The 23,283-nt window shown below is 54.3% G+C and overlaps 1 protein-coding gene across 3 annotated transcripts in view; it reads right to left on the bottom strand.

Annotated features, from left to right (window-relative positions):
• Positions 1–1,957: 1,957 nt before the first annotated feature.
• INTS13 (integrator complex subunit 13) overlaps positions 1,958–23,283 on the bottom strand; it is a 37,055-nt gene continuing 15,729 nt past the window's right edge. For 2 of the 3 annotated variants that reach the window (XM_066588409.1, XM_066588411.1), the window contains exons 5-18: positions 20,718–20,798; positions 20,544–20,634; positions 15,154–15,282; positions 14,995–15,018; positions 12,553–12,637; positions 12,159–12,245; positions 11,851–11,940; positions 11,589–11,767; positions 11,340–11,510; positions 8,936–9,090; positions 7,420–7,650; positions 7,151–7,284; positions 6,918–7,053; positions 1,958–2,236 (exon numbers count right to left, since the gene is read on the bottom strand). In XM_066588409.1, coding sequence (XP_066444506.1) covers positions 2,197–2,236; positions 6,918–7,053; positions 7,151–7,284; positions 7,420–7,650; positions 8,936–9,090; positions 11,340–11,510; positions 11,589–11,767; positions 11,851–11,940; positions 12,159–12,245; positions 12,553–12,637; positions 14,995–15,018; positions 15,154–15,282; positions 20,544–20,634; positions 20,718–20,798 — 1,633 coding nt within the window. In that variant the 3' untranslated portion in view covers positions 1,958–2,196. The remainder of the gene's footprint in view (positions 2,237–6,917; positions 7,054–7,150; positions 7,285–7,419; positions 7,651–8,935; positions 9,091–11,339; positions 11,511–11,588; positions 11,768–11,850; positions 11,941–12,158; positions 12,246–12,552; positions 12,638–14,994; positions 15,019–15,153; positions 15,283–20,543; positions 20,635–20,717; positions 20,799–23,283) is intronic. The other variant, XM_066588410.1, reaches the window with a different exon arrangement.

The following is a 23,283-nucleotide window of genomic DNA, read 5'->3' as shown; positions in this document are numbered from 1 at the left end:
ACCATGCGACATGACAGGCCCGAGAGCGGCCCTCAGACCATGCGACATGACAGGCCCGAGAGCGGCCCTCAGACCATGCGACATGACAGGCCCGAGAGCGGCCCTCAGACCATGCGACATGACAGGCCCGAGAGCGGCCCTCAGACCATGCGACATGACAGGCCCGAGAGCGGCCCTCAGACCATGCGACATGACAGGCCCGAGAGCTGCCCTCAGACCATGCGACATGACAGGCCCGAGAGCTGCCCTCAGACCATGCGACATGACAGGCCCGAGAGCTGCCCTCAGACCATGCGACATGACAGGCCCGAGAGCTGCCCTTAGACCATGCGACATGTGAACGTGACATCACAGGCCGGAGAGCTACTCTCAGACCATGTGACCGATGAACGTGACATCACAGGCCCGAGTGCTGCTATCCGACCATGTGACCGATGAACGTGACATGACAGGCCCGAGAGCTGCCCTTAGACCATGCGACATGTGAACGTGACATCACAGGCCGGAGAGCTGCTCTCAGACCATGTGACCGTGACATCACAGGCCCGAGAGCTACTCTCAGACCATGTGACCGATGAACGTGACATCACAGGCCCGAGTGCTGCTATCCGACCATGTGACCGATGAACGTGACATCACAGGCCCGAGTGCCGCTATCAGACCATGTGACCGATGAACGTGACATCACAGGCCCGAGTGCCGCTATCAGACCATGTGACCGATGAACGTGACATCACAGGCCCGAGTGCCGCTATCAGACCATGTGACCGATGAACGTGACATCACAGGCTCGAGAGCTCCTCTCACCCAAGCGCTGTGGCCACTTTCTGAGCGGTGGAACTCGCAGATAAACTATTAGGCTGGGTTCACACAGGGCAAATTTGCCGCGGTTTTTCCGTTGCGGTTTTGCCACAGAAGAACTGCTTCTGCGGCAAAAGCGCTTCAAAGGTTAATCGGGGCTTGCGGACTTTTCTGTGGAAAAATCCGAAAGCATTTTTTTCCGCAGCGCTTTTTTACTTTTTGCCGCGTATTTTGGTGCAGATTTTGCTGCGTCTATAGAGGTCTATGGACAAAAAAAGCGCTGCGGAAAAGACTGCAGAATGGACATGCTGCATCTTTGAAAACCGCGCCGCAGTTGCATTTCTGCACTGCGGCTGTGCGGAAAAAATCCGTCCTGTGGGAACAGCTTTTTGGCAAAACTCATTTGTGCTGCATTGCACTGCAAACGCAGCGGTTTTGCCGCAGTGCGGATATGTAACGGCAATCCGCGGCAAAACCGCCCTGTGTGAACCCAGCCTTAAAGGGGTTGTCCCGCGGCAGCAAGTGGGGTTATATACTTCTGTATGGCCATATTAATGCACTTTGTAATATACATCGTGCATTAAATATATGAGCCATACAGAAGTTATTCACTTACCCCTCCGGTGTTGGCGTCCTCGTCCCCATGGCGCCGACTAAAGCTGCCTTCTCCTTCCATTAGACGCACTTGCGCTGTCTGGTCTTCTGTTCTGTTGAATGGGGTCGCTCCGGAGTGTTCGCACCGGAGAGCTGGTCTGCGCATGCGCAGAAGACCTGTGCGGCGCGAGCACCCCGGAGCCGTACAGAAGAGGGCAGACAGCGCAAGCGCGTCTAATCCAGGGAGAAGGCAGCGTCAGTCGGCGCCATGGAGACGTGACGCCAGCAACGGAGGGGTAAGTGAATAACTTCTGTATGGCTCATATTTAATGCACGATGTATATTACAAAGTGCATTAATATGGCCATACAGAAGTGTATAGACCCACTTGCTGCCGCGGGACAACCCCTTTAATGATTTTCCCCAGGATAGGTCATCAGCGGTTCATCCTCAAACACCCCTTTAAGTGTTGGATATAAGGAGCCTGAAAACATCCCTCAAGAAAAGCTAAATAAACACGGGAAAAAAAAAAAAAAAAAAAAAAAAAAAAAAAAATCAAAAATTCAAAAACAAATTTTATTATTTTTTGGAAATGTGGATTTTCCACCCAGTTTCATTCCTTGATATAAACAAGAGGCCGCTGGGTTTATGTGTGTAAAATATTGCGCAGTTTTCCAGGATCCTCAGTCAGAATTCTGGGGGAAAAGAAGAACTTCTGAAAAACAGGAGTAACTGGTAAAAATCAGTTCATAAAGTTCATAGAGTGAAGGGTCTGAAGAGCGCTGAACGTCGAGGGTCTCTTCACTGTCTGCCAGCCTTCCCGTTCTCATTGACGTCAGATCTACAGGAAATGACGAGAAACCAGCAGGTTAATCTTCACACGGTCCCTATCTGCTCCACCTCTCCCTCTTACATTGACCACTACTCCCCCAACCAGGTCAGAAGAATCAGCCAGCAATAGATGTATCTGCCAGCAGGCCAGATGTTTGCAGGACCACCTAACCAGAGAGGACGTGCCCGTAACAGTCATCAGCGGTCACACGGATCGCCATTGTTAACCCTTTAAATGACCCTGTCCATTCTGACAGCTGCATGTCAATGCCCTGACTGGTGTCCGGACCCTGCCATGATGACATTGTGAGGTACAGTTTGGGCACCCCGGGCTGCCATGACCGATAGCCTACCAAGGCATTATACGATACCGGAGTATTGAGATCCTTGTGTGTTCTTAGTTCTGTTTATCCAGAAGCATCTCTTCATTCCTTCGGCCTCCAGTGTTCAACACAAGACTGGATCGGAACGGAATGAACGGTTGTGGACAACCCTGACAAACCCACGAGAATCTCCCCAGGTATCATTAGGCTATATGAAATGATGGTCTGTTAGTGGACGGCTGCGATAGAAGCAGAGGCTGAAGACACAACGTCACCGGACCGCCCGACGGCATATACACTATGTATAAGCGACCTCGTTCCCCCGTCAGCGGACCCCCCACCACAACATCACCGGACCGCCCGACGGCATATACACTATGTATAAGCGACCTCGTTCACCCGCGGTCACCGGACCCCCCACCACAACATCACCGGACCGCCCGACGGCATATACACTATGTATAAGCGACCTCGTTCACCCGCCCCTGGACCCCCACCACAACATCACCGGACCGCCCGACGGCATATACACTATGTATAAGCGACCTCGTTCCCCCGTCAGCGGACCCCCCACCACAACGTCACCGGACCGCCCGACGGCATATACACTATGTATAAGCGACCTCGTTCCCCCGTCAGCGGACCCCCCACCACAACGTCACCAGACCGCCCGACGGCATATACACTATGTATAAGCGACCTCGTTCCCCCGTCAGCGGACCCCCACCACAACATCACCGGACCGCCCGACGGCATATACACTATGTATAAGCGACCTCGTTCACCCGCCCCTGGACCCCCACCACAACATCACCGGACCGCCCGACGGCATATACACTATGTATAAGCGACCTCGTTCACCCGCGGTCACCGGACCCCCCACCACAACGTCACCAGACCGCCCGACGGCATATACACTATGTATAAGCGACCTCGTTCCCCCGTCAGCGGACCCCCACCACAACATCACCGGACCGCCCGACGGCATATACACTATGTATAAGCGACCTCGTTCCCCCGTCAGCGGACCCCCACCACAACGTCACCGGACCGCCCGACGGCATATACACTATGTATAAGCGACCTCGTTCCCCCGTCAGCGGACCCCCACCACAACATCACCGGACCGCCCGACGGCATATACACTATGTATAAGCGACCTCGTTCCCCCGTCAGCGGACCCCCCACCACAACGTCACCAGACCGCCCGACGGCATATACACTATGTATAAGCGACCTCGTTCCCCCGTCAGCGGACCCCCACCACAACGTCACCGGACCGCCCGACGGCATATACACTATGTATAAGCGACCTCGTTCCCCCGTCAGCGGACCCCCACCACAACGTCACCGGACCGCCCGACGGCATATACACTATGTATAAGCGACCTCGTTCCCCCGTCAGCGGACCCCCCCACCACAACGTCACCAGACCGCCCGACGGCATATACACTATGTATAAGCGACCTCGTTCCCCCGTCAGCGGACCCCCCACCACAACGTCACCGGACCGCCCGACGGCATATACACTATGTATAAGCGACCTCGTTCCCCCGTCAGCGGACCCCCCACCACAACGTCACCAGACCGCCCGACGGCATATACACTATGTATAAGCGACCTCGTTCCCCCGTCAGCGGACCCCCACCACAACGTCACCGGACCGCCCGACGGCATATACACTATGTATAAGCGACCTCGTTCCCCCGTCAGCGGACCCCCCACCACAACATCACCGGACCGCCCGACGGCATATACACTATGTATAAGCGACCTCGTTCCCCCGTCAGCGGACCCCCCACCACAACGTCACCGGACCGCCCGACGGCATATACACTATGTATAAGCGACCTCGTTCCCCCGTCAGCGGACCCCCACCACAACGTCACCGGACCGCCCGACGGCATATACACTATGTATAAGCGACCTCGTTCCCCCGTCACCGGACCCCCACCACAACGTCACCAGACCGCCCGACGGCATATACACTATGTATAAGCGACCTCGTTCCCCCGTCAGCGGACCCCCCACCACAACGTCACCGGACCGCCCGACGGCATATACACTATGTATAAGCGACCTCGTTCCCCCGTCAGCGGACCCCCCACCACAACGTCACCAGACCGCCCGACGGCATATACACTATGTATAAGCGACCTCGTTCCCCCGTCAGCGGACCCCCCACCACAGCATCCCGGGGGCCACAAGTTGGTTACTTTCAGATAGAAAACCACTTGGAATATTTTGACAAAGCGGCGGCTGATTCCGTCGATCACAAACTATCCTCCCGTCTTTAGCGCATCAACTGCAGTCAGTTAACTTAACCCCTTAATGACCAAGCTTGTTTTTCCTCCCCCCTTTAAAAAACCCTTTACTTACCCATCGCCGTTGCTGTCTGAGGGTTTTTGTTGTTTGCAGGAGGAGTTGTATTTTCCAATGATACCATATAATGTACTGAAAAACTTTTTAAAAAATTCTAAAAATGGGGAAAAAAAAATGAAATTCCACCATTTTTCGGTGCGTCTTATTTGCACGGCGCACAAACTGCCACAAAACGAGCTGCTAACTGTATTCCCCGGGGCGGTGCGATCCCGACGATCCCAGACAGGTTGGTTTTTGCTGCACTACTTGCATTTCCTTTTTTCTGTTATTTATGTACGTTCCCCATGCCGCATTCTGACGGAGCGGGCGATACCAAACATCTAGATTGTTTTGTTATAAATTCTTCCTGAAAACTTTTATTACTTTAAAAAAAAAAAAAAATTAGTAAAAAAAAACAAAAAACACGTTCTTATTTTTACATTCTCTTTTAGTCCTCCTAGGGGACCACAACATGCGATGCTTTGATCGCTCCAGCAGTATGATGTGATGCTATGGCGTTACATCATACTGCGATTGGGCAGCCAGTCTATCAGGTCACCTCACAGCCATGGTTTGCCATGGGGCCTTATGGGTCCCCCAAATATCGGTCAAGGGATTTAAATGCCACTGTCAGAATTGAGAGTGGCATTTAAAGGGTTAACAGCCCCCGATCAAACACAGCTTGTTGGGACTGTTGCCCGCGGGTATCAGCTTTAGGAAACAGCTGACACCCGCAACGTGTAGAGGGAGAAAGCAGCGCGATCTCCCTCCATACACGTCCTGCCACAGCAGGACATGAAAACACTATAGGGTGGTCACTAAGGGGTTAAATACAGAAAACCTAACCTCTCAGTATTATGGGTGAAAAAAGCACCGATTTGACTATTAGAAAAAAAACTTGCATGACATTTCCAGGTTTTCCATGATCTGCATAAACCTGCGCACATTCTGGCCATCACTGCGCCCGTAATAGTCCGTCCATGTCGGCGTAAAAAGGTGATACAGCAAGAAAAAAAACACCAAAAATCAATAATAGTAATAATAATAATAGTCTGGTAGATCGCACCGACCCACGCAATGAAGCGATCATGTGATTTCTAGCCCCGCCCCCAGATGTTGTTACTCCGATGTTTTCCAGTACATTATAGCGGATATTAAATAGCACCACGAAGAAACAACTCCGAGACTCAAAAGCCAGACGGCCGACTGGAGACAGAAGAGGGGGGGGGGGGGAAAGGGCCGCACAGTTCCCAAGCCCAGGGGTCCCGGGGGGTCCGCAGCCAGCATGCGCACTCGCACTCCGGACCCAACGCAGTTCCCAAGCCCAGGACCCCCCGGGACCCCGCAGCCAGCATGCGCACTCGCACTCCGGACCCAACGCAGTTCCCAAGCCCAGGACCCCCCGGGACCCCGCAGCCAGCATGCGCACTCGCACTCCGGACCCAACGCAGTTCCCAAGCCCAGGACCCCCCGGGACCCCGCAGGCAGCATGCGCACTCGCACTCCGGACCCAACGCAGTTCCCAAGCCCAGGACCCCCCGGGACCCCGCAGCCAGCATGCGCACTCGCACTCCGGACCCAACGCAGTTCCCAAGCCCAGGACCCCCCGGGACCCCGCAGCCAGCATGCGCACACCACTCATTTGAATTCAAGTGTTGGTAGTTGCAGATTTCAGCGCTCAACAATCTCCAAAGCACCCAGAGAAATACATGGAGAAGTAGCAACACTGCCCGGGTCATGTGGGGCCCATCGGGACTCGCTGCCAACAGTCTGTGGGCACACAGCACCGCCCCTTTATATATATATATATATACATATATACATACACATACATACACACATACATACATACATACATACACACACACACCTCTATCTATCTATCCACATCCATCCATCCATCCCTCCCCACCCCCACCCCCTCCTACAAAAGGTGTGGTTTTCTGTGGTCCTTTAATGAGTCGGCGCCCACCGTTACCAGCACACCCGTCTCAGCGGCCCGCTCACCCGTTCTCCTCCTTGAGGTGCTGGTAGAGCTCCGCCTTGTTGTTGACGGAGTTCAGGCGTCCAATAAACTCTTGATGCTTCCGGGAATTTGCAGTGTTTATTCTATTACTCCACAGAGACAGCAGAGACATGGGGCCTGATGGGAGAGGACAGGAAGAGTTGTCATGTGTGTGGCAGGGCGAGTCACGTTCCACCACCCTACCCCTCTGCCACCTTGAATATTAAGGCCTGACCTTTAGACTTCTCTACCAGCGCCACATCTTCCACCGCGATGTGCGGTTTCTTATTGGGGGGCTCCGGAGAGTCGGGGGAGTCTTTGATCACCTCCGTCTCCATCAGCTCCTCCTTTTCTATCGACGATTTCATCCTAAAGCCAAGATAAGAATTAAACCTGACAATGAAGTGATGGCCGGTTTGTAGGATAGTGAAGACTAACCCGACAGATAAACGCCGTCTATTGCTCTCCGTTATCAGCCATTTCTCCAGGTTATAAAGCGCTTACCGCTCTGACTCGGACCACTTCTTATCGTGCTCGTAATCCTTCCCCCCTTTCTCAGACTTCTCCTCCTTGTCTTCCCTCTTCCTGCCGCGTTTCTTGCGCTCTTCCTCCTCGGGGGGCTTACTCCGGCAGGCCTGCAGGCACTCCATCACCCGCTGGTGCTTGTCGGAGCTGTTGATGTGCGCCCGCACCAGAGTCTCCAACTCATTCCACATGATCCGGTACTGCTCATCCCTGAGGGGAGACACCAAGAGTCACAGGGAGCCCGGCGGTCCTCTGACCCGCCAAGCCACAGCCCCGCTCCCCATGAGCGCAGTCACACGGGCCAATGCATTTTGACCTCCTTCCTTTTATTTTTTCACCCCCACCTTCTAAGCGCCGTAACGCTTCCCCTTCTCATTGGCGGTCGCACGATGGCCGGCGGTTCATGGGAAGAGCGAGTTGCTATTGCTAATTGTACATTTTAATGTAAAATATACGGTGGGAAACAAACTACGATTGCGCCATTTTTGATGGGTTCAGCCTCTTTTCCCCAGCGCAGTAATGACGTGCGCTCTGTCCGGGGGGTCCGCGCCGTCACCGCGAGACCCAATTTATAGCGTTTACTGAGATTCTATTTTTAAATTAGTAAGGTGAATTTTCTCTTAAAACAACAATGGCTTCCGGCCGCCGTATGCTGATTCCGCCGGTTGGGCTGGGTGAGCGGTGGGTTGTATTGGTACCATTTTGGGGTGCACACATCTTTCTGATAGGGAGCCAGGATTGTAATATAGACTGTAATACTTCAGTGTATTGCAGCATACAGTCATTTGTAATAATGTATCTCTGCATGGCGAGACCGCGAGCCTCCGGTTGTGCTCCGGGCTGCAGGGGGCGCCGATGGGCTGCAGGGAAGCCTCCTCCCCTCTCGGTGATTGTTTAGAAGGGCGGACAGCTTTGGCCACGGCACCTAAACCATTAACTGCCGCTAAGGTTTTTGTTCTCTCGGTCCCCCCCACTCACCCGCTGCGCCTCCTCCATCCTGACTGTACTCCATTATACCCTCCCGCCCGCTGCACTCCCCTCTCACTACCAGCTTTATCCGCTGGCCTGCCACCTCCTTGTCATTGGGAGTTCTCTCTCAAGTAGACCAATCACAGCGCAGGTGTAGACTATAGAATATGTGCGTGCGCTCTGAGCGCTTCAGACTGACGACCCGTATATGGGGGGGGGGGCCTAAGCGGGGGGTAATATGGGATGGCGTATAGCATGTGATCGATCATGTGACCTGTAGGGATGATTGTGGCTACATGAGCAGATGAGTAATAAGGTAGACTACAAAAAAGGGGTTCTCTGCCATTATGTGCCCGGAATACACTGACGGAGACCGTCTGCAACCTGTGGCCCCACCACTCCCAGAATGCCCCGGCACCACTGCTGCAGTGTAGTACAGTTGCCCAACCACATATGGGATAAGGGGCATTTCTCAACAGCCCCCGCACTGATCCCGATTGGTCGGTTACAGTGCATCTAACGATACCTCTTTGGCCCCTTCCCCCTGGTCCCGGCAGTGGATATAGGAAGGGGGTCGTTCTTCCTCTCCATGTCCACGAGATTGTAGATGGTTTTCTGGCAGTTCAGCACATCGTCCTCCGTAAGGGCCTCCTTGACAATGACGCTGGCAAGAGGCACCACCTGTGCGGGGCAGAAAGGAAGCGGCATCACCGGTGGCTCTATTATACACTCATGGTCCAGAAGAGCACCCCCTCCCCGAGAAGGGAGGATGGATGGATGGATGGACGGATAGATGGATACACACTGTCAGCAACATGCCTCCCCTAGAAGGGAGGATGGATGGATGGATGGACGGATAGATGGATACACACGGTCAGCAACATCCCTCCCCTAGAAGGGAGGATGGATGGATGGATGGACGGATAGATGGATACACACGGTCAGCAACATCCCTCCCCTAGAAGGGAGGATGGATGGATGGATGGATGGATGGACACACACTGTCAGCAACATCCCTCCCCTAGAAGGGAGGATGGATGGATGGATGGATGGATGGACACACACTGTCAGCAACATCCCTCCCCTAGAAGTCGTCAGAATGGAATAAACCTTTCTGTGATTGTAACGCCGAAGGGAGAAGTTACTATGGAGAACCGGCCCCTTGTAAGGAGACTAACACCCTGTTGTACCACCTCTAGCTTGGATACAAGATGTGATACAGGCAGGCATGGAGGCTCTAGTACCCTGTTGTACCGCCTCTAGCTTGGATACAAGATGTGATACAGGCGGGCATGGAGGCTCTAGTACCCTGTTGTACCGCCTCTAGCTTGGATACAAGATGTGATACAGGCGGGCATGGAGGCTCTAGTACCCTGTTGTACCGCCTCTAGCTTGGATACAAGATGTGATATGGGGGGGGGGGACGGACATGGAGGCTCTAGTACCCTGTTCTACCACCTCTGGCTTGGATGCAAGATGTGATATCGGCGGGCATGAAGGCTCTAGTACCCTGTTCTACCACCTCTGGCTTGGATGCAAGATGTGATATCGGCGGGCATGAAGGCTCTAGTACCCTGTTGTACCACCTCTAGCTTGGATACAAGATGTGATATGGGGGGGGGGGGGGACGGACATGGAGGCTCTAGTACCCTGTTGTACCACCTCTAGCTTGGATACAAGATGTGATACAGGCGGGCATGGAGGCTCTAGTACCCTGCTGTGCCGCCTCTAGCTTGGATACAAGATGTGATACAGGCGAGCATGGAGGCTCTAGTACCCTGTTCTACCACCTCTAGCTTGGATACAGGATGTGATATGGGGGGAGGGGCATGGAGGCTCTACTACCCTGTTGTACCACCTCTAGCCTGAATACAAGATGTGATACGGGCGGGCATGGAGGCTTTAGTACCCTGTTGTACCACCTCTAGCTTGGATACAAGATGTGATACTGGCGGGCATGGAGGCTCTAGTATTTTGTTGTAGCCAAGCTAGACGTGGTACAAGATGTGATACAGGCGGGCATGGAGGCTCTAGTACCCTGTTGTACCACCTCTAGCTTGGATACAAGATGTGATACTGGCGGGCATGGAGGCTTTAGTACCCTGTTGTACCACCTCTAGCTTGGATACAAGATGTGATACTGGCGGGCATGGAGGCTCTAGTATTTTGTTGTAGCCAAGCTAGACGTGGTACAAGATGTGATACAGGCGGGCATGGAGGCTCTAGTACCCTGTTGTACCACCTCTAGCTTGGATACAAGATGTGATACTGGCGGGCATGGAGGCTTTAGTACCCTGTTGTACCACCTCTAGCTTGGATACAAGATGTGATACTGGCGGGCATGGAGGCTCTAGTATTTTGTTGTAGCCAAGCTAGACGTGGTACAAGATGTGATACAGGCCCCCCAGACCATCAGACCAGACGAGGGCAATGTGCTGCTCCCAGGGCAGGATTGAGGCGCTCACCCGCAGGTCTCCAGACACAAACGCGTCAGCACCCAAACTAAAGCTGGATTTATTGCTGAAGACAACCTGGTTCCATTCCTAGCACTCAAGCCTGGCTGCAGCAATTCAATCCGATCCGACCCTCCAGCTTCTCCCACCCCAATAATGCGCCCCCCTCTGGTAATGAGGTGACATCTCTTCTCTGTGTCGTAGAGGCATCTAGTGGCCAACAAGCTCTACAAGCGGAAGAAGAGGTCACCACACACAAGGAGCCTCCGAGAGCCTCTTATAGGCCGGGGGGGGGGGGGGGGGAGGGGGGGGGGGGGAGGGGGACCACGTCTAGGGTGTCAGCTAATCACTACAACTCCCATCATCTACAGATCGGCCTGAGATGGAACTACATGCTGAAGTACAACTTCTTCTGGGGCCGTTTTTGACGGGGGGTGCATTTCTGTAGGCTTCTTGCTGCAGACTGCCCACACTTACGGCCTGCATGTTGAAGATGGTGGTCTGGGAGATGATCATGGGCCAGTAGCGGGTATGTCTCTCCAGCTGGCCCGTGGCCCTCTCCAGGGGAATCTCCAGCGTGCCGTCCAGTTTATAGCGAGTCTCCAGGAACGGCATGAGACGATTCTCTCTCATGAACTCCCCGAAGTCCTACAAACGGCACAAAGACCAGCATTACTCCACAACCCTCGTAACGTCACTCCGGGCAGAAGCTTCATAAAGTCCCACCGTAATCCTGTAGTCGGTGACTCTCCCTCCGCAGCCCTCGCTTATGGATGGCGGATCCTCCAGGATGGAGCGGGAGCTGCTCAGGACGTGCAGGAAGATCTCCCCTCCGTGGCTGCTCAGCATGTGACTGATCACCTTGGAGCCGGACTTCCGCGGCTGTTCCAAAAGCACGGAGCGGCCTACAAGACATGGAGTCATACAGCGTGTACCCAGTACCTCAGGGGCGGGGCGCTACTAATCTGGCGTACAACATACGTCCTACCATTTAACAGGAAGTTGGTAAGGCAGGAGGACGGTCGACTGTTCACGTCCACCGGGGAGATGCGGAAGGCTCCGGTACAATAATGCAGCTCTATAAAAGAACACCACAAATAGATTACATTTTCTTCTCCCCCCATTGGTTGGCTTTAGCCCCGCCCCAGCTTAACTGCACAAATATCACAGCCGATTGGCCAAGAGAGATCATATACAACTGGCTCCCAGATAACTTCCTGTCAGGTGTTGTTTCTTGACCAATCAGCTGAGAGCAGTCTTCCCAATCACGTGACTAATTGTATCTGCTCCACTCACCCACACTGTTAGTCCTCGGCGTGCACCATTTTAAAGTGACTGTTTCTTTAAGAGTGGCTTCTCGGCTGTTACTAACATGTCCGTCCCCTAAGAAGCAAAAGGAAGAATTTGTGAATCTTGAAGATGGAATATTCCAGGGTCGCAGGCATGAGGAGAGGATAGACATGCAGGCATGAGAGAAGAGGAGATGGGATCACAGGAGCACAGAGTATGTCAGCAGGTAAGACGGCGGAGATCTTACTGGGGTCGGGGCTGCCCATGACATGGAGAGCGGCACGGGTACGGCATTATAAGCAGCACAGAGGAGGTCAGGGTATGAGCATGTAGAGGGCAGAGATGTGTCTGGTCATGTGGAGGAGCGCCATACGCCGCAGGCATTCCCTACAGAACATACCACTTTTTGAGAATTCTACGTGCGCCTCCTTGTGGTGAAGAAGCTCCACGTCGTAGTTGGCTGAAGTGTTGGCGTGCTGTTCTTCCTTAATACATAAAAACACAGAAAAGACGAGCAGTGAAGCCGAAAGCTGGAAGTCAGGAGGTGCACTGGGGAGATGCTGCGAGGGTGGTGTGCGGAAGAAGAGCAGCGGCGCCCCACATGGTAAGACAATAACACCGCTATCAGTCACTGCTCCTATATACCGGGAGATTCTGGCTACAATACAGAGAGCACATGTGACAGGAACAAACAGGTGTGAACTCCTGGGGGTCCGACACCCAGACCCCCCACTGGTCAGCTGACAGAAGGGTGACTTCACTAATTGGTCATAAGGCACAGAATAGTGAGTGCAGCTCTGGAGTATAATACAGGATGTAACTCAGGAGCAGTACAGGATAAGTAATGTATGTACACAGTGACTCCACCAGCAGAATAGTGAGTGCAGCTCTGGGGTATAATACAGGATGTAACTCAGGGTCAGTACAGGATAAGTAATGTATGTACACAGTGACTCCACCAGCAGAATAGTGAGTGCAGCTCTGGGGTATAATACAGGATGTAACTCAGGAGCAGTACAGGATAAGTAATGTATGTACACAGTGACTCCAGCAGAATAGTGAGTGCAGCTCTGGAGTATAATACAGGATGTAACTCAGGAGCAGTACAGGATAAGTAATGTATGTACACAGTGACTCTACACCAGCAGAATAGTGAGTGCAGCTCTGCAGTATAATACAGGATGTAACTCAGGAGCAGTACAGGATAAGTAATGTATGTACACAGTGACTCCACCAGCAGAATAGGGAGTGCAGCTCTGGGGTATAATATAGGATGTAACTCAGGGTCAGTACAGGATAAGTAATGTATGTACACAGTGACCCCACCAGCAGAATAGTGAGTGCAGCTCTGGGGTATAATACAGGATGTAACTCAGGATCAGTACAGGATAAGTAATGTATGTACACAGTTACTCCACCAGCAGAATAGTGAGTGCAGCTCTGCAGTATAATACAGGATGTAACTCAGGAGCAGTACAGGATAAGTAATGTATGTACACAGTGACTCCACCAGCAGAATAGTGAGTGCAGCTCTGGGGTATAATACAGGATGTAACTCAGGAGCAGTACAGGATAAGTAATGTATGTACACAGTGACTCCACCAGCAGAATAGTGAGTGCAGCTCTGGAGTATAATACAGGATGTAACTCAGGATCAGTACAGGATAAGTAATGTATGTACACAGTGACTCCACCAGCAGAATAGTGAGTGCAGCTCTGGAGTATAATACAGGATGTAACTCAGGATCAGTACAGGATAAGTAATGTATGTACACGGTGACTCCACCAGCAGAATAGTGAGTGCAGCTCTGGAGTATAATACAGGATTTAACTCAGGGTCAGTACAGGATAAGTAATGTATGTACACAATGACTCCACCAGCAGAATAGTGAGTGCAGCTCTAGAGGATAATTAAGGATAAGTAATGTATGTACACCGTGACTGCACCTGTCAGCATCATCTCAGACTATGAATGTAGAAGCACCTACTGTATTTCAGCCAGAATTTCACATGTACACTGAAGATAAAAATTATGCTGCAAATGGTAAAAAGATTAAGAATTTTGCCCTATAATAAAATAAATATTATATTGAGTCATTCAGTTGTTAAAAATTCTCTTCCGGTCCGTAAGTTATATGTGGTGCAGAGAATGCTGTAGGAGAAGCAACTGGGGTGCTGTTACATCTCACAGAGGGGATGACCCAGCTTTCCCAACACCACCGATCGGTCTCGTTTTCTGGATCTTGTAGGATTGGTGCAGGTCCTGAGGTTGGAACCTCCATCAAACACACAATGATGGCCAACAGGAGGGAAGACAATGTAACTGCAGAACCCCTTTAACAGTAATGCAACCTGTAGGCGTGTAGGAAGAGCTGGGTGAGAGGTGGAGCAGCCATGCCGGATCTTACTCCGCTTGCTCAAAAACGTCCGAAGGGAATTTTTAACAAAGTGTTCAAAATAAAATGGACTCACTGATTGCTTTATTTTATTTTAGGGGCAAACGCTCGTCGGGCAACATGACACTGCAAAAGGGCATTATGGGTAATTTTGTTTTCATTAGTTTTCCAAGGCGGCAAAACTGAGAAGGCTCTGAGCGCAGGTTAGATCTCACCAGAGGTTACACAAGGTATAAAACAGGCAAAAAACACACGGAGAAGACACCACAGTACACAAGAGGGGAGTTGGTTCTATGCAGCTCTGACCCCCGCAGCGGGGTGGAGGGGGGTCCGCTTTGTCTTCTATGTTTTGTAATAGGAGGGAAGCCAGTTTTATCCGGCGACACATTCTAAGGGCTGATTGTTTTTTATGTACTGGAGAGAGGCGGTTTCCAAAATGTACTAACCTGATCACAGACACTGATTGTGGGCTAGTAAAAAACAGAAAAATATGATATGACGAGGAAACAAAAAGAACAAAAACTGTAACAAAAAGAAACTTTAAAAAATGAAAAAAAAAAAAAAAAGAAAGCAGCACAAGTGTCTGGAGGAGGGGAGCGCCATACCTTCATGGGGATGTTAGTTATGGTGGTGGAGGCCAGGTCGAAGTGAAGCTGTACCAGATGGTTAAGTTTAGTGGCCAGATGTCTGCCGGCACGGACGCTGTGAACCTCGCTGGTCAACACGGAGGAAAGCTGAGAAAAAAATGGCGCAGAGTAAGGAGCTGCTCCTGGATCTGACAGGGATAGCCACACTTAATGGCTATGGACACTGGTCTATCACATAAAGGGGTTGTTTGGTTACTGAAAAGTATTGTCCCCCTAGTGTCAGCGGTGCTAAAACATGAAGTGCAGTACTTACTGTCCTCAGCTGCGGTCAGAGCTGTAGCATCGCCGTCCTCCTAGGGTTTGTTGTGGAAGAGGTCACCAGCAGTCATCCGACTGCTGCAGCATCAATGCCCATTCTCCTGGCATCAGCGCCCACATCCTCACAGCACCATGATGCCATGAGGCTGCAGTGGTCAGATTGCTTCCAATGACGGCATCTCCGACAGCAAGCGGGGCTACAGAGCTGGATTACGGCAAGAAGTACTGTCTTAACACAGTTGGCACTAAATGCTGTCCACTGACCAGGCAACCCCTTTAAGCGCAAATATTTCAGGCTAACAATTATTTTTGCAAGAGGTTTGATTAACATATTTGCAAAGTTTTTCTGCAGTTTTTCCATACAGTGATAAGCAGAAGCTGCAGATGAGTTTCAATAGATGTCTGTGAGGCTGGACAGACGGCTGAGCTTCCCCCCCCCCCCGCTTCCCCCCCCCCGCCCTCTCCTGCGAGGCTCGGCTGAGCTCCCCCCCGCCCTCTCCTGCTCGGCTGAGCTTCCCCCCCCCCCCCCGCCCTCTCCTGCTCGGCTCGGCTGAGCTTCCCCCCCCCCCCCGCCCTCTCCGGCTCGGCTGAGCTTCCCCCCCCCCCCCCGCCCTCTCCTGCTCGGCTCGGCTGAGCTTCCCCCGCCCTCTCCTGCTCGGCTGAGCTTCCCCCCCCCGCCCTCTCCTGCTCGGCTCGGCTGAGCTTCCCCCGCCCTCTCCTGCTCGGCTGAGCTTCCCCCCCCCGCCCTCTCCTGCTCGGCTGAGCTTCCCCCCCCCGCCCTCTCCTGCTCGGCTGAGCTTCCCCCCCCCGCCCTCTCCTGCTCGGCTGAGCTTCCCCCCCCCGCCCTCTCCTGCTCGGCTGAGCTTCCCCCCCCCGCCCTCTCCTGCTCGGCTGAGCTTCCCCCCCCCCCGCCCTCTCCTGCTCGGCTGAGCTCCCCCCCCCCCGCCCTCTCCTGCTCGGCTGAGCTCCCCCCCCCCCGCCCTCTCCTGCTCGGCTCGGCTGAGCTCCCCCCCCGCCCTCTCCTGCTCGGCTCGGCTGAGCTCCCCCCGTCCTTTCCTGCTCGGCTGAGCTCCCCCCCCCGCCCTCTCCTGCTCGGCTGAGCTTCCCCCCCGCCCTCTCCTGCTCGGCTGAGGTTCCCCCCGCCCTCTCCTGCTCGGCTGAGGTTCCCCCCGCCCTCTCCTGCTCGGCGGAGCTTCCCCCCCCCCGCCCTCTCCTGCTCGGCTGAGCTTCCCCCCCCCGCCCTCTCCTGCTCGGCTCGGCTGAGCTCCCCCCCCGCCCTCTCCTGCTCGGCTGAGCTCCCCCCCCCGCCCTCTCCTGCTCGGCTGAGCTCCCCCCCCCGCCCTCTCCTGCTCGGCTGAGCTCCCCCCCCCCGCCCTCTCCTGCTCGGCTGAGCTCCCCCCCCCCGCCCTCTCCTGCTCGGCTGAGGTTCCCCCCCGCCCTCTCCTGCTCGGCTCGGCTGAGCTTCCCCCCCCGCCCTCTCCTGCTCGGCTGAGGTTCCCCCCGCCCTCTCCTGCTCGGCTGAGCTTCCCCCCGCCCTCTCCTGCTCGGCTGAGCTTCCCCCCGCCCTCTCCTGCTCGGCTGAGCTTCCCCCCCCCGCCCCGCCCTCTCCTGCTCGGCTGAGCTTCCCCCCCCCGCCCCGCCCTCTCCTGCTCGGCTGAGCTTCCCCCCCCCGCCCCGCCCTCTCCTGCTCGGCTGAGCTTCCCCCCCCCCCGCCCTCTCCTGCTCGGCTGAGCTTCCCCCCCCCCCCCCCCGCCCTCTCCTGCTCGGCTGAGCTTCCCCCCCCCCCCCCGCCCTCTCCTGCTCGGCTGAGCTTCCCCCCCCCGCCCTCTCCTGCTCGGCTGAGCTTCCCCCCCGCCCTCTCCTGCTCGGCTGAGCTTCCCCCCCGCCCTCTCCTGCTCGGCTGAGCTTCCCCCCCGCCCTCTCCTGCTCGGCTGAGCTTCCCCCCCGCCCTCTCCTGCGAGGCTCGACTGACGGCTGAGCTTCCCCCCCGCCCTCTCCTGCGAGGCTCGACTGACGGCTGAGCTTCCCCCCCGCCCTCTCCTGCGAGGCTCGACTGACGGCTGAGCTTCCCCCCCGCCCTCTCCTGCGAGGCTCGACTGACGGCTGAGCTTCCCCCCCGCCCTCTCCTGCGAGGCTCGACTGACGGCTGAGCTTCCCCCCCGCCCTCTCCTGCGAGGCTCGACTGACGGCTGAGCTTCCCCCCCGCCCTCTCCTGCGAGGCTCGACTGACGGCTGAGCTTCCCCCCCGCCCTCTCCTGCGAGGCTCGACTGACGGCTGAGCTTCCCCCCCGCCCTCTCCTGCGAGGCTCGACTGACGGCTGAGCTTCCCCCCCGCCCTCTCCTGCGAGGCTCGACTGACGGCTGAGCTTCCCCCCCGCCCTCTCCTGCGAGGCTCGACTGACGGCTGAGCTTCCCCCCGCCCTCTCCTGCGAGGCTGGACTGACGGCTGAGCTTCCCCCCGCCCTCTCCTGCGAGGCTGGACTGACGGCTGAGCTTCCCCCCGCCCTCTCCTGCGAGGCTGGACTGACGGCTGAGCTTCCCCCCGCCCTCTCCTGCGAGGCTGGACTGACGGCTGAGCTTCCCCCCGCCCTCTCCTGCGAGGCTGGACTGACGGCTGAGCTTCCCCCCGCCCTCTCCTGTGCGGCTGGACTGACGGCTGAGCTTCCCTCTGCTCTCTCCTGTGAGGCTGGACTGATGGCTGAGCTTCCCTCTGCCCTCTCCTTTCCTGTGAGGCTGGACTGATGGCTGAGCTTCCCTCTGCCCTCTCCTTTCCTGTGAGGCTGGACTGATGGCTGAGCTTCCCTCTGCCCTCTCCTTTCCTGTGAGGCTGGACTGATGGCTGAGCTTCCCTCTGCCCTCTCCTTTCCTGTGAGGCTGGACTGACGGCTGAGCTTCCCTCTGCCCTCTCCTTTCCTGTGAGGCTGGACTGATGGCTGAGCTTCCCTCTGCCCTCTCCTGTGAGGCTGGACTGATGGCTGAGCTTCCCTCTGCCCTCTCCTTTCCTGTGAGGCTGGACTGATGGCTGAGCTTCCCTCTGCCCTCTCCTTTCCTGTGAGGCTGGACTGATGGCTGAGCTTCCCTCTGCCCTCTCCTTTCCTGTTAGGCTGGACTGATGGCTGAGCTTCCCTCTGCCCTCTCCTTTCCTGTGAGGCTGGACTGATGGCTGAGCTTCCCTCTGCCCTCTCCTTTCCTGTGAGGCTGGACTGATGGCTGAGCTTCCCTCTGCCCTCTCCTTTCCTGTGAGGCTGGACTGATGGCTGAGCTTCCCTCTGCCCTCTCCTTTCCTGTGAGGCTGGACTGATGGCTGAGCTTCCCTCTGCCCTCTCCTTTCCTGTGAGGCTGGACTGATGGCTGAGCTTCCCTCTGCCCTCTCCTTTCCTGTGAGGCTGGACTGATGGCTGAGCTTCCCTCTGCCCTCTCCTTTCCTGTGAGGCTGGACTGACGGCTGAGCTTCCCTCTGCCCTCTCCTTTCCTGTGAGGCTGGACTGACGGCTGAGCTTCCCTCTGCCCTCTCCTTTCCTGTGAGGCTGGACTGATGGCTGAGCTTCCCTCTGCCCTCTCCTGTGAGGCTGGACTGATGGCTGAGCTTCCCTCTGCCCTCTCCTTTCCTGTGAGGCTGGACTGATGGCTGAGCTTCCCTCTGCCCTCTTCCTTTCCTGTGAGGCTGGACTGATGGCTGAGCTTCCCTCTGCCCTCTCCTTTCCTGTGAGGCTGGACTGATGGCTGAGCTTCCCTCTGCCCTCTCCTTCCTGTGAGGCTGGACTGATGGCTGAGCTTCCCTCTGCCCTCTCCTTTCCTGTGAGGCTGGACTGACGGCTGAGCTTCCCTCTGCCCTCTCCTTTCCTGTGAGGCTGGACTGATGGCTGAGCTTCCCTCTGCCCTCTCCTGTGAGGCTGGACTGATGGCTGAGCTTCCCTCTGCCCTCTCCTTTCCTGTGAGGCTGGACTGATGGCTGAGCTTCCCTCTGCCCTCTCCTTTCCTGCACTTTATGGTTGTAAATTGGCTATTAAAGTGCAGGAAGGGAGGGAGAAACGCTGAAACCTAAAAGGGCCATTTACACGGGATGATTACCGCTTACAATTTATTTAACAGACTGAGCGATAATCGTCCCGCTAAATGCAAGTAAACCGTTTCCTTTTCAATCACTTCTCGTTATCGCCGGCCTCTAGCAGCATAAAAACCATCGCTGGATCGCGGGCTTGTTGCTGCCTGTAAACGCTCCCCACTGAGCAAGAATCCTGCGATCCAGGGGTGAACTTGGCCTGTTCTAACCCTTTGCACAGGCGCTAACGACCTCAGTGGTGACATCAGCGCTCCTGTAGTTGTAGACAACTGTTGGCCCGGATTAATGGAACAGGTGGGTCCTTCTAGACCTGACGATCATCGGGCACCTGAGCGCTGACAGTCGTCCTAGTGATAATCGCTAGTGTGCCTTCACACTAGAGTGATAATTGTTCAGCGAAGGAGGCGGAGCGACCCGAAGATCTCTAGCGGCCCGCCTCCATTCACCGTAAACAGGCAGTCGTTCATAGATGGACTGTTCGCACAGGCAGATCCTCATTGGCCTGCCAAGAATTACCGGTGAATTTATTATCGTTCAGTCGCTGGAGCGCTCACACCTAAACTTACAAGAAAAAAAGAAAACCCCTTCAGACTTTCAGTACATTAAACCGTACTGAGAAATATAACTGGTCCGGCAAAAAACACGGCAGCCGATGGAGAAGAGTCACTGGGGGATCAAAGGACCCGACAACCAACAGGGCCACCACTACACTGCCGCACTACAGGGCCACCACTACACTGCCGCACTACAGGGCCACCACTACACTGCCGCACTACAGGGCCACCACTACACTGCCGCACTACAGGGCCACCACTACACTGCCGCATGGGTTGCTATCCAGTTCCTTAAGGCCCTGAATGACAAATCTGTCTGATGATGCAGGCAATTAGCGCCCAACAGTCAATGGCGGCCATACTGGTCATCGCTCGGCTTTACCAAAACCGATGAGCGTTTTAGCAGGAGGCCGACTGGCGGACGTGTTTGTCCATGCGGGGCCTTTAGTTTATTAGCAATAACCGCCACTTACTTCCTTCTTGGGGCGATCGGACACCAGGCTGTCGTCACCTACGGGGTACGTGTGGATCAGCACCAACTCACATTTCTGGATCTGCATGAGACTTAAGCAGATGGAGATCATTAGATAATTACCGCCAGCGGGTCAGGACAGGAAGGGTTACGGGGGGCATCATGGGGGGCTTACTGGTCCGATCCGGCCGCCAGCTTGTTGTGCTCGTGTATCGTCTCACTGACGCAATCCTCCAGCATCTGGACGTGACTGTCGCTGGAAAGACAGAGAACCACAGAGACATGGTGACCACGTGGACCCCCAGAGGACACGGACCCCCACACCCTATGCCTTCCTTCTAATGATGGCCAGAAACCCTAACGTTTCTATTGTGTTCAGCTATAGCCATTCTGTGTCATTTCTTTTCTTGGTTCTCTTTTACGGCAGAAATAAAGTTACTTTTATCAACACCAAATTTATACTAGTTTTTTATGTGTTACTGTTTCTCTACAATTAAAAAAAATAAAATATATATATTAAAAAATGTGAAAAACTCCGGTGAAAACACACATTTCCATCCCCTCCCCATTACGTGATTGCCTGTCACACTGTGTATTCCACTCGCTTCCCTGCAGTGCAGTCTCCTGTCTGATGCCCATCAGGCACCATCTTTAGGGCCCCTTTCCACTGGCGAGGAAAGCACGTGTTTTTCGTGTGATGCGAGAGTGAGAAGGCACCACTATGAGACCAATCAATAGCACTCGTTTCATTCCCATTTGCTAGGTTTTTACTCCATTCTTTTTGTGATATCAGCCATCGCTTGTATTGGGGCCAGCGGCAGCCGCACCGGGCCGGGCCCATTAAAGGCAATGGGAGATGATCGCAATCCCCTGCTGCTGCTGCGACAGGAGATTCCTTCATCCCTACGGGGAGTCCCCTCATCACTTGTCCGTGAGAATTTTCAGGAGGGGCTTGAAATATAAACCCTACCCCGAATATAATATATCACCTTAGAGGCGCTGTCATCTCCGGCGCTCAGCCAATCAGAGGCAGTGCTTCAGGAGGTGGGGATTTTTCAATCTGCGGGCAGAAGAAATACTGAGGAAGAGTGCTGGGGATCTGCAAGAAGACGCATTGGAGAGGATAGCGCGTCTAAGGGGATATTTAATTGTATTTTTTTTATGCAGGTAGGGATTATTTTCGGGATAGAGCTTATATTTTAAGTCCCCCCCCCCCCCCCTGAAAATACTCACCGCGGGAAGCCATGACAGTGTTCAGTGATGAGAGGACTCCCAGCGGGGATGAAGGAATCCCCTGCTGCAGCTGTCACAACAGTGGCAGAGGATTGCAATGCCATCCCATTGGCATCCGCTGCTTGCATCGCCGCCGGCCCCATTCAGAGCACTTGGATTCCCCGCCGTGGTGTTCTCACATGAAGACCCCTTCATCCAGGGGTCTTAAAAGGTTTGCTCTTGCCAGTGGAAAGAGTGAGATTTTTTACATCAGCCCAGCATTAGCTGGGGCAATAGGTGTCTGTGTGTGTGTGTGTGTGTGTGTGTGTGTGTGTGTGTGTGTGTGTGTGTGTGGGGGGGGGGTCTTGCCATTTGTGTTTAATTATCATTGCCTTCTATAGGCTTCTAAACAAGCTACAGCCCTTAAGTAAGCAGTCATGAGGATGAGCTGTAATCTCCTCTATTATGCCTGTGTGATCGTCAGTCTGTGTTCCCCTGTATGCAGTTTCTGTGATAGGGATCATGTAACACTAACTGAACCCGGATCAGAACTCAGACGACATGACCATCTGCGGAGGAAGAGGCCGGGGGCTTCAGAGAGTAAGGAATAGCTAACCGCGGAGACACTGGATGAGTCCTGTATACGGGGAGACTGCTGCAGAGCGCATACAGCATCCCTGGAGTGGCCCTTTAAAAGAAGAGCCCTCCTCATCCCCAGATCCATAAGACTGTTGATTCTCCGCCAGCAGAATTAGTTGTAGTTTCTTTTGACACCATTTTTTGTGACTTTTTGATCCGGCAATTTTTTTTTGTTTTGAGGGCAATAAGATAACGAAAACACAAATGTCTGTTTGTATCACGGCGGCGCAGAAAAAGTATTACAGGGTTTGCATCGCCGCCGTACACGAGCGATAGGAGCTCTAGTGTTCCCCCGAGGAGCTGGAGGCCGGGTGTTTGGGGGCCGGCCGGTGTGTCTGCACCATCTTAGGTTCCGTAAAGCCTTCCGGTGACTTTGTATTGGTGGGGGGGGAGACAAAGAAAAACAAATGTATACAATTTAGGATAAAGGAGGTCTGTAGGGAAGAAGTGTTTTTTTTTTATTCAGGTCTCTTATTGAGGTTTGAACACGATGGTGTTTGACGCGGTGATCATTACTCGCTGGTACACTACACCGCACTACTTATGTAGTGCAATACGCAGTTCTTTTGACCGACAACTATGAAGGCCGGCATGCCTGGCAGATCCAGAAAGTTTCATCAGTTCTCTGCCATGGAAATCCATCGGCACCCCATAATTGCAGCACCCCCCGGTACCCGGTTACCTGCCGTGATCGCTGATGATCTTGGCATGTAAGGGGTTGAGCGGTCCACTATTAGCGCTGGGCATATCTGGAGCTGGCTCTTCTGGCATGGCATGCCTTAGATTAAGCAGCTGTATAAACAGGGGGGCCTAGCCTAAAGCCCCTTAGTGATGGTCATAAAACTATGTAGCACTGGTCACTAAGGGGTTAAACAAAGGGTAGCGGGACA

Source organism: Eleutherodactylus coqui, unplaced genomic scaffold, assembly GCF_035609145.1.
Source record: "Eleutherodactylus coqui strain aEleCoq1 unplaced genomic scaffold, aEleCoq1.hap1 HAP1_SCAFFOLD_229, whole genome shotgun sequence".
In the NCBI taxonomy this organism is placed as follows: Eukaryota; Metazoa; Chordata; class Amphibia; order Anura; family Eleutherodactylidae; genus Eleutherodactylus; species Eleutherodactylus coqui.
The sequence above is the reverse complement of the archived record's forward strand: the minus strand, read 5'-3'. Positions and strand labels throughout refer to the sequence as shown.